Source organism: Herpailurus yagouaroundi, unplaced genomic scaffold (assembly GCF_014898765.1).
Source record: "Herpailurus yagouaroundi ecotype Mexico unplaced genomic scaffold, PumYag 159, whole genome shotgun sequence".
NCBI classification, from domain to species: domain Eukaryota; kingdom Metazoa; phylum Chordata; class Mammalia; order Carnivora; family Felidae; genus Herpailurus; species Herpailurus yagouaroundi.
Window position 1 is genome coordinate 77,459,171 of NW_024412400.1, and position 11,063 is coordinate 77,470,233.

Consider the following 11,063-nt stretch of genomic DNA (forward strand, 5'->3'; position numbering starts at 1 on the left):
AGAAAGAAGAAAAACCCATCTCCTACAACCTGATACCTACTAATTTCTGGTGAGCCCTAGCTATTCAAATGCGGTCCTCAGTTCAGCATCATCTGAGAGTGTGTTAGCTCTTGGGGCGCCTGGGTGGCTCAGTCAGTTGAGCATCCAACTCCTGATTTCTCAGCTCAGGTCATGATCTCACAGTTCATGGATCGAGCCCTGTGTCATGCTCTACACTGTCAGCACATAGCCTACTTGGGATTCGCTCTTTGCCTCTCTCTTTCAGCCCTCCCCTGCTCGTGTGCTCACATTATTAGAAATGCAGACTCTTAGGCCCCAGACCTGACCTATTCAACCATTTTAATAAGCCCCAAGTGATTTGTAGTTACCTTTAAGCTTGTCCTCTGAATCTCTGATAAGCCAGACTGGAAATTAGGAGAAACTTCTTGTCTGGATTTTGCCAGTAATGCACTGTGAGACCATGAGACACTTGGGCTTTGGATTCCTCCTCACATAAGGTGAAGACAGGACTGTGTCTGTGGTTTTCAAGCAACGTCTGGGACACCCCTGGGCCCGCATAGAGGTGTCAGGGATTACTGCAGAAGTAGAGAAGATGAGGAGGGGGAGCCCTGCAGGGAGGGGGTTCTGCTCTGCCACCCCTCTTCAACTGTTCCACTATATCTGGCGGGGCAGGGGGGTGGGGGAGATATACTTGACATAAAACATCATATTAGTTTCAAGTGTACAATGTAACAATTCAATAAACATGTATATATTTTGAAATAATTATCACAGAACTCTAGTTATGTGATCCATTCATCTACATAAATAATTCAGCATAAATAATTACATTTTGGGGGCATGTGGGTGGCTCAATCGGTTAAGTGTCTGACTTCAGCTCGGGTCGTGATCTCACGGTTTGCGGGTTCGAGTCCCGCGTAGGGCTCTGTGCTGACAGCTCAAAGCCTGAAGCCTGCTTCGGATTCTGTGTCTTCCTCTCTCTCTGCCCCTCCTCCACTTGCACTGTGTGTGTGTGTCTCTCTCTCTCAAAAATAAACATTAAAAAAAATTTTTTTTAAATAAATACATTTTTTTCTTGTGATAATAACTTTCAAGATCTCTTAGAGACTTTCAAATATGCAATATTTGAAACAGTTGACCATTGAACAACATGGTTTCCAACAAATGCACTTATATGTGAATGTTTTGCAGCACAGTCCAGTATATGTATTTTCTCTTATGATTTTCTTAACATTTTCTTTTCCCTAGCTCACTTTAAAAATACAGTATATAATACATATAATATACAACATATGTATGAATCCACTATTTATCTTATCAGTAAGACATCTGGTCAACAGCAGGCTATTATTAAGTTTTCTGGAGTCAAAAGTTATGCTTGGATTTTTGACCGTGCATGTTATTCAAAGATCAACTGTATCATTAACTATAGTCTCCATGCTGTACATTACATCCACAGGACTTATCTATTTTATAACCAGAAGTTTGTACCTTTTGGACGCTCTTCACCCATTTCACCCATCTTCTCCTACTCCCCATATCTGGAAACCACTAGTCTGTTCTCTTACTATATCTATTTTATATACTGAATTTCTCATAATTCATTTGAGAAAAAGGTTATGTTGTTTAAAAAAAGTTTGGGTCTTCCTGCTCTGTAATTTGCTGACTTGTGTCTATCTGGTCCCAAAGAAGGAAGGATGTAGTGGTTCTACCTGGTATCCTCAAGTCTCTGCCCATACCCATTCATCAATCAGAAACCAGCTATTGTTTACCTATGCACCCTGGAATCAGTGTGTGTGAGGTTTACCTTCAAGCTCTGGCTTCCTCTTGCACATGCCCTACATGACCAGCCCAGACAGCACTTGAAAACAGGACTGTGAGAGGACCTCCTCCCGTAAGGAGCCAGGACAATGCCAGGTCACTCCTCACTGGCCCTTCTCTTGCTGGGTCTGTTCAACCTCCTAGGCTCCTTACTGTTTCCCCTTCCTCTGGCTCCACCCCTTTCTCAGTCTTCCTTAAACATTTTTGAGTACTGAGTGTGAGCAAGGCTCCCTGCTAATGCCCCTCCCATACAGAGATGGATGGACATAGTCCCAGACCCAGGAGACCATGTCTAAACCAAGATCCTTGAACTTAGCCTCTTGCCTAATTAAATTTTTTTTTTCAACGTTTATTTATTTTTTGGGACAGAGAGAGACAGAGCATGAACGGGGGAGGGGCAGAGAGAGAGGGAGACACAGAATCGGAAACAGGCTCCAGGCTCTGAGCCATCAGCCCAGAGCCCGACGCGGGGCTCGAACTCACGGACCGCGAGATCGTGACCTGGCTGAAGTTGGATGCTTAACCGACTGCGCCACCCAGGCGCCCCTACCTCTTGCCTAATTAATCTGAGGTTTCCTTCTCTTGTATCAGACCCCTGTGATTTGTGATCTTTTGTGGGATCTATCTAGATCCATCATCAGACAGATTTCTAATCATGGGCAACCCCATGCCTGTGCTTTGGCATATTGACACCAGGCTGATAGATGAGATTATAAGGAAGAGATTAAGAAGCTTATAGGGTAGAATTAGAATTTAAAGGGATTGAGTACCTTAGCTAGTGAGGCACAGAATAATATCCAAAAGGAATAAAGGAAATCCTCTATGGGTGAACATCTAAGTTGTTTCTAATTTTCTGGTGTTTTAAACTATGGTATAACATAACATCTTCAGACACGCATCTTCATGCACATCTGTTGTCTCCACTGGATAAATCCCTGCCTATGTGACTGCTGTATCACAGGGTGTGTGTGTATCTTAAGGTTTGGGTTACATTTCCCCTAACTTGAATGTATATTTTCATACGTTTAAAACTCAACCTTTTGTTTGCTCCCAGGCCAGATCTGTTGAGATCTGAAGGTATCCCCAGTATGGAGGTGGCTCCCGCCGCATCCCCTTTGTCTGGAAGTCCCAAAATGTCCACCTCAAGCAGCAAGAGCCGATATCGGAGCAAACCACGCCACCGCCGAGGGAATAGCAGAGGCAGCCATAGTGACTTTGCAGCGATCTTGAAAAACCAGCCGGTGCAAGAAAATTCACCCCATCCCACTTATGTACACCAAGCTCAATCCCAGCACCCTTCTTCCCATCACCATAATCCTCTGCAGCAGCAATACCAGCAATGCCCTCCTGCCGTGCCTCAGAGTCACCACCCCAGACTCAACATGCACGGACAGGACATTGCAACCTGCGCCAACAACCTGAGGTATTTTGGCCCAGCAGCAGCCCTGCGGAGCCCACTCAGCAACCATGCTCAAAGACAGATGCCTGGCTCCAGCCCTGACCTCATCTCCACAGCCATGGCGGCAGATTGCTGGAGAAGTTCTGAGCCTGACGAGGGCCCAGCTGTCCCCTGGGGCTGTTGTCAGGCTGACCCTTATGACCCCTGCCTCCAGTGCAGGCCAGAACGGTGTGGTTCCTTAGACATACCCTCTGCTGAGCCAGTGGGGAGGAGACCCGACCTTTTCAAGTCACCAGCACACAATCCCCTCTCGGAAAATGCCCAGGGTTCTGAGAAAATGGAAGAAAGTGAATTCAAAGGCTGTAGGTCTGCATCATCCCTTGGCATCCCTCATCACGTCACCCCCCCAGTGCTACCTCGAAATACAAGGCCCCTGCAAAAGGTAAGCCGTAATGACAACAGCAGTATGTGCCACTGCCTTAATGGAATGTTAGAGCCTGTTGTGTGGTGCATATTGGAAAACATGTGTAACACGTATCCGTTTTGTAAAAGGATGTGATGGCAGAAGCATAAACAGAAGGGTTTTTTAGCTTAGATGCTCTCTTGCCACACTGCTTAAGTGATAGAGAGAATACACTTTGGGAACTACTGACCCCAGAGGACTGGTTCAAATATATATAAGTTATAAGTAGATAACCAGGGATCTGTAATCAAAACTAGAACTACCCTAGCCTAGTCATGATGGATGTTGCAAGAAGGAAGGTTCCCATTATAAAACAAGTTTGAAAAACAGTATTCTCTGTCCTCCCTTGGAGATTCCTTGTGCACATCAACAAATCCTAGGCTTTAAAAAAATCATACAGGGGCGTCTGGGTGGCTCAGTCGGTTAAGCATTGGGCTTCAGCTCAGGTCATGATCTCACAGTTCAGCTGTTTGAACACCACATCCGGTGAGCTCCAGCCCCGCTTTGGGTGAGCATGTGTCCCACTTCGGGTGAGCTGGAACCCTGCATCAGCTGACCCCTGCTTCTCTCTCTCACCCTCTTCTTCCTCCCTCTCTGCCCCTTATGGAATTCTCTCTCTCTCCCTCTCTCTCTGCCCCTCATTCACTTGTACCCTCTCTCTGGAAAAAAAAAAAAAATCATACTGTACCTTGTTTAATCCGGCATTTTCCTCACCTAGTTGGCCATAATGGCTTTAAAAATAACATCTATTAATATCCCATGGAACTAGCCTTCTTCATAATATATTTTGGAGGAGTGTTTGCCTGGCTCAGTTGGTAGAGCATGTATGTGACTCTTGAACTTAGGGTCATGAGTTCAAGTCCCACGTTAGTTGTGGAGCCTACTTAAGAAAAAATAAAATATTAAGAAAAATAGTATATTTTGGAAAGCCCTGCCTTTATTAATAACCATCATGACCCAGCGAGTTCTTTGTCATTCGAACCTGTTCTTCTCCTCCTCACCCACTAGATGCCTAGGGTTCATTAGCTTGGAGGCAGTCTACCATAGTGGTTAACAGCATGAGCCTGGGAGCCAGATAGATATGAGTTCTAAGCAAGGCTCTTACATTTAGAACCTCTATGCTGCCCTTGTCTATAAATGGGGCAAATACTGGCCCCTGCCTCACTGGCTGATGTGGATTAAATGGGTTAATACATATAAAGCATTTTGAACAGGGCCTGGAACATAACAATCTTCCAAAAATGTTAGCTCATTTTGCTAATGAGTTAAAAATAAGATTATGTATGAAAAGTATTTAGCACAGGGCAGATACCCACTCAGTCCTTCAGTAATGCTTCACTTCAGCAACACTCAGCAGGAGCTCAGGTGAAGGAATGAAAGGGTCTAAAATGTAAATGAGCTTGTTTTGGTCAACTAGACATTTAAAAGAAGTTGACATATAATTCAGAATGACTAGAATCAGGGATGCCTGGGTGGCTCAGTTGGTTAAGCATCTGACTTCAGCTCAGGTCATGATCTCACAGTTTGTGGGTTCGAGCCTCATGTCAGGCTCTATGCTGACAACATGAAGCCTGGAGACTGCTTCAGATTCTGTCATCCCCTTTTTTTCTGCCCCCCCCACGCCCACTCTGTGTGTGTGTGTCTCTCTCTCAAAAATAAGTAAACATTAAATAAAAAAAGAATGACTAGCATCAAGAAGATAAGAAATAACAAGTTGGAGAGGATGTGGAAAAAAGGGAACTCATGTGTAGTGTTGGTGGGAATGTCAACTCGTGCAGCCACTATGATAAACAGTATGGAGGTTCCTCAAAATATTAAAAATAGAACCACCCTATGACCTAGTAACTTCACTTCTGGGTATTTACCCAAAGAAAACAAAAGCACTAATTAGAAAAAATATGTGCACCCTTGTGTTTATTGCAGTATTGTTTACAATGGCCAAGATATGGAAATAACCTGAGTGTCCATCAATGGGTGAATGGATAAAGAAGATATGGTGTGTGTGTGTGTGCGCACTTATACACACACACACACACAACACACACTTACATACATACATATATTCATACATACATACAATGGGATATACTCAGACATAAAAAAAGAATGAAATTGGGGCGCCTGGGTGGCGCAGTCGGTTGAGCGTCCGACTTCAGCCAGGTCACGATCTTGCGGTCCGTGAGTTCGAGCCCCGCGTCGGGCTCTGGGCTGATGGCTCAGAGCCTGGAGCCTGTTTCCGATTCTGTGTCTCCCTCTCTCTCTGCCCCTCGCCCGTTCATGCTCTGTCTCTCTCTGTCCCAAAAATAAATAATAAAACGTTGAAAAAAAATTTTTAAAAAAAGAATGAAATCTTGCCAATTGTGACAACATGGATGGACCTAAAGGGTATTATGCTAAGTGAAATAAGTCAGACATAAAGAGACAGATACCATATCATTCACTTATGTGTGGAATCTAAAAAACAAATGAGCAAAGAAGAAATAGATTCATAAATGTGGAGAACAAACTAGTGGTTGCCAAAGGGGTGGGGGTGGGGGAATGGGTGAAATAGGTAAAGGGGGTTAAGAGGTTCGGACTTCCAGTTATAAAATAAATAGGTCACAAGAGATGAAGAGTAAAGCATAGGAAATATAGTCAATAATACTGTAATAACTTTGTAAGGTGACCTATGCTAACTATACTTGTTTTGGCAAGCATAGCATAATATATGCACTTGTTGAATCACTATGTTACACACCTGGAACTTATATAAAAATTAATTACACTTCAATTTAAAAAAAAAGAAGTTGAAGCTGAGGGCTACTATCTCAGAACTGTATTTCTTCTCCCGAGTGCTTCTCCCGAGTGACTAAGCATTCCCAGAGATTAAGTTGTGTTTTGGGTGCTCTTACTCCCTATATGGCCAGTAACATGTATTTTTTTCAGTAACAACTTTATTGAGATATAATGTACATACCGTAAAGCTCTCCTATTAAGTGTACAACTCAGTGCTTTTATTCATAGCTATGCAGTCACCACCACAACCAATTTTAGAATATTTTCATCATCCCATAAACAAACCCAGCACCCTTTAGCAGTCACCCCAGTCCCCTCCCAAGTAACATGTACCTTTGAGCCATTCTGATGCCATTTTGATGCATTCTTTGGGCCCACGGGCCAGGAAACACACACCCCATACATTTGGCCTCCCTGGAACAGCACTCCCACAGGACAGTTCAACTTCTCTCGACCGGGATACACTTCCAAGGTATGCCTAGGGTAAATGCTCATCTCGGCAGTCAGTATAACCCCATGCCTGTCTTTACTACTCAAAAAGGCATATCAGAATACAAATTGGTAAGAGTGATAGTATATTAAAACTGACTTTAAGGGGCACCTGGGTGGCTCCTTTGGTTAAGCGTCCGACTTCAGCTCAGGTCATGATCTCACAGTCTGTGAGTTCGAGCCCCACATCAGGCTCTGTGCTGACAGCTCAGAGCCTGGAGCCTGCTTCAGATTCTGTGTCTCCCTCTCTCTATGCCCCTTCCCCACTTATGCTCTGTCACTCTCTATCTCCAAAATAAATAAAAACATTTTTTAAAATGTTTTTTAAAAACCTGACTTTAAAAGTAAATTATCTTCAAACTTTGGTACGATTACTTGGGCCCAGTTACCCACCTTGCAAGGGGTGATAGTAATCCAGTGCATCATGATTCTGTGGGTAAGGACAGCTGATTTTAAGTGTGACTGTTCTTATGTCCTCAAAGAGAAATGGACTCTTCCTGTGAAGGAAGATCATCTTCTCAGGACACTTACCCAGACTTCCAGATGAACCACAGAGCCCTAGCAATCACGAGGCCTCAGATGTCCCAAGCAGAGCTCCCTTATCCTGGCCAATATGCGGGCTCAATAATGCACTGAGCACCTGTTTAGTGCAGTGTATGCAGTGTTGTATTCATGGTGGAATAAGAAATACAATACAAGATATGGCCTGACCCTCAAATAATGTATGCCTTAGTAGTGCAAATGATATAAGCATAGTAACTATAATATTAGTGAAAAGGTGACTGGTGACATAAAAGGGGGAAAGTAGTTGTTAGGTTTTGAAGAATTGAAAGATCACTTCTTGGTGGAGTCCCTGTGTCAGGGCCTGGAACCATGAATAACAATAATTACAAGGCTGCCCCCAAATCCAGACCTTGTCTCTAGTTTCCCCTCCTCATCGCTCACCTTGGACAGTCTCATGGAGTCCTCACCTACCTGAGGGCAAGGCTCACATTTACTCAGGTCTGTGTGTCTTCCAGCAAAGAGCACAGACCCAGTCATCATGGACACTGAGGAAAAGTTGCTGAATGAATAAAGGAAAACATATATGTTTAAAGATGACATTCAGCAAACTACTATTCAATGCCTTTTTATTATAATTAAATCTTTTATATGGAGTGTGTGTGTGTATGTGTGTGTATGAGAGAGAGAGAGAGAGAGAGAGAGAGAGACAGATTGAGGTAAAACTCTCCCCTTGTTCTCCTCAGAGTGGAGATGACTCCTCAGAAGAAGAAGAAGGGGAAGTAGATAGTGAAGTTGAATTTCCACGAAGACAGAGGTAAAACCAATAAACACCTGTGACTGCTTTCATTGTAATGGGGAAAACCCTGAGTTTGCCATACCTCCTGTTCAGTCACAGATCACCTTCGAACAACCACCTTGCAGGGAGATTTGAACTCACAATTCTTCCTTTCCCATTGCCACATTTTGGCGGCTGGCTATGCACAGCAGATTCTAGTTCATCAGAATTCATTTCTTAGGAGCTTCAAGATGAGGAGTATAAATATGGATTCAATGTGCATTTGAGAATGTAGTGGGAATTTTATGAGAGATGGCCATGCTGTTTTGTGGATAATATCATTGGTTTCTGGTGTACCTCCTTTTATTAGTCTCTTGGGCTGCTATAACAAAATACCACAGGCTGGGTGGCTTAAACAATGGGAATTTATCTTTCACGGTTCTGGAGGCTGGGAAGTCCCAGATCAAGGTTCCTGGTGAGGACTCTCTTCCTAGGTTGCAGACAGCAGCCTTCTTGCTGTGTCCTTACAGGGTTGAGGTGGGGGAGTATGGGACAGAGAAGGTGGAGAAGGGAATGAAGGGAAGGTAAAATATCTTCCTCTTATAAGATCACAGTCCCATGGGATTTTGGACCTGCGCTTATGATCTCATTTAACCTTAATTATCTCCTAGGAGCCTATCTCCAGATTCAGTCACACTGGGGTAGGGCTTCAATATACAAATTGGGGTGGAGGTGGGAGGGAACACAGTTCAGCCCATAGCACTCTCCATGCCTTGGATTTTATGCCTGAAGTTAAGTATAATTAATTAGGTTGAGTCCTCCTTCAACCCAGCCTTAAAAATAGCTTCGTGCTTAGCCAGAAATAGTCGTTGTAAATTAAAGAAGTACTACATCCCCCTACTTGTAGAAAAGAGCTGCCCTTATGTAGGAGTGGGGAAGGTAGTTTTCCTCCAATAAAGCCTTTTCTGCAATTAGGCATTCTGTTCTTGAAGAATATGGCTCTAAGAATCTGCCAGAAAGGTTTGTGTACCTGCCCAGAAACAGGAATTCTCTGCAAACCAAGGGATTCCTTTGGTAAATTGTATTCTGGGTCCCAACGCTGTACAAAGAATTGAAATCTGTTCTCATCCCCTGAGCTATTCCTGCCACATTGCTATTGCTGCCTTATTGCCTCCTTGGTTTCTCCTATGCAGTGAGATTGAATCTGAGTAAAATGTCTTTTCGTTCTCTGAACTCACTCTACCGACATCACAATTACGTGACTCCCAGCTTTGTTCCCATGACACACCATACACTCAGCCCACCTAATGGCTTCCCGCCTTTCTTGTTGGCCATGATGCAAATTATATGTATGTTTTTACTGCATGGTTTTCCTTTTTATAACATTTTGCTCCCTATCTCTTTTCTGGATTCCTAGCCTTGAGATGTTGTGTAAGTCCTACTTTAATTTCCTTCTCCCACAGGCTCTTTTCAGGTGTCCTTGGTCCCCCCAGCCTTGCAGCCTATCACCTGACCTTGTCATTGGCGAGGCTCAGATCGTATGCCATCAAAATCACTTTGTACTAAGAGATACAGAAAGATCTGACAATGACAGAGGAAAAAGTCAGTCTTCTTTTTATTATTTGTTTTCTTTTGAAACCAAAGTGAACTAACAGCATTCTTATTTGCTAGGCTACTTATAAACAATGGGGAAAAACTGAAGAACTTTTGCAAATTCTCCCTCTGCTCCCCACCCCCTGCAGATTTTGCCTCATCTGTGCTAAACCCACATGTTAACAGGAATCAGTCATTAGCTGACTCAGCAGTGGCCATAGCTGCAGAGGGAACGTTCCTTCCAAGCTCATCTGCACTGGGGGTTGGCTGACAGGGTGGACACACGTGGCCTTCCACAGCCGCCATGCCCAGTGGGAAATGCAGCTGGTAGAGAATGACACTGAGCAGGGTATGCGTAGACCCGGCCCAAGCTGCAGCTCTGCCTTCTCTGATGGTGTGGCCTGGAACAAGTCACTTTCCTTGTCTGGCTCCAGTGTTATGGCCTGAGAAATGAGTTAGACCAAAGAATCTCTCAAGACTCGTTTACCTGTAAGAATCTGGGAGGTCTGTGTATAAGCAGCTGAATTTCAGTTTGAACTTTTCCATACCATGCATGCGTGTACACAACTGTGATCTGCTGAGTGATCTGTGATCTGTGAGCTGCTGAGTTTCTCAAAGACCAGTAGTAGCCATCAACAGTGGAGTGTACTGTTTAGCCACATAAACATACAAACCAAATGAACAGGAAATGCAAATTTCCTTCTCGTTTGCTTTAAAATGTAATAGTGTTGGCTCCATAGCTCAGGGGTTAGAGCACTGGTCTTAAAAAATTTAATAGTGTCTATCCACCTGGAGTTTCGAGTCTTCCTCGGGGGCAGGGAGAAACCTAGAAAACCTCTCACCAAGGCTATGGTCTAAGAACAGTAGTTGTTCCCGTGATTAAGTTCCTCTGGTTTTTTGTGGTTCTAGGCCCCATCGCTGTATCAGCAGCTGCCAGTCGTATTCAACCTTTAGCTCTGAGAATTTCTCTGTGTCTGATGGAGAGGAGGGAAATACCAGCGACCACTCCAACAGTCCTGATGAGTTAGCGGATAAACTGGAAGACCGCCTGGCCGAGAAGCTAGATGACCTGCTGTCCCAGACGCCAGAGATCCCCATTGAGATATCCTCGCATTCAGATGGGCTCTCTGACAAGGAGTGCGCCGTGCGCCGCGTGAAGACGCAGATGTCTCTGGGCAAGCTGTGTGCGGAGGAACGTGGCTACGAGGTGGGGCTTCTCCTCCCTTCTCCTCTGATCTCTATAG

General features: G+C 44.2%; 1 protein-coding gene across 8 annotated transcripts in view; it reads left to right on the top strand.

Moving 5' to 3' along the window:
* The window catches only part of MAP3K13 (mitogen-activated protein kinase kinase kinase 13), a 171,278-nt gene that overhangs the window by 155,143 nt on the left and 5,072 nt on the right, over window positions 1-11,063 (top strand). For all 8 annotated transcript variants that reach the window (XM_040480993.1, XM_040480995.1, XM_040480992.1 and 5 more), the window contains 3 exons: window positions 2,876-3,662; window positions 8,195-8,265; window positions 10,729-11,026. In XM_040480993.1, the coding sequence (XP_040336927.1) occupies window positions 2,876-3,662; window positions 8,195-8,265; window positions 10,729-11,026 (1,156 nt within the window). The remainder of the gene's footprint in view (window positions 1-2,875; window positions 3,663-8,194; window positions 8,266-10,728; window positions 11,027-11,063) is intronic.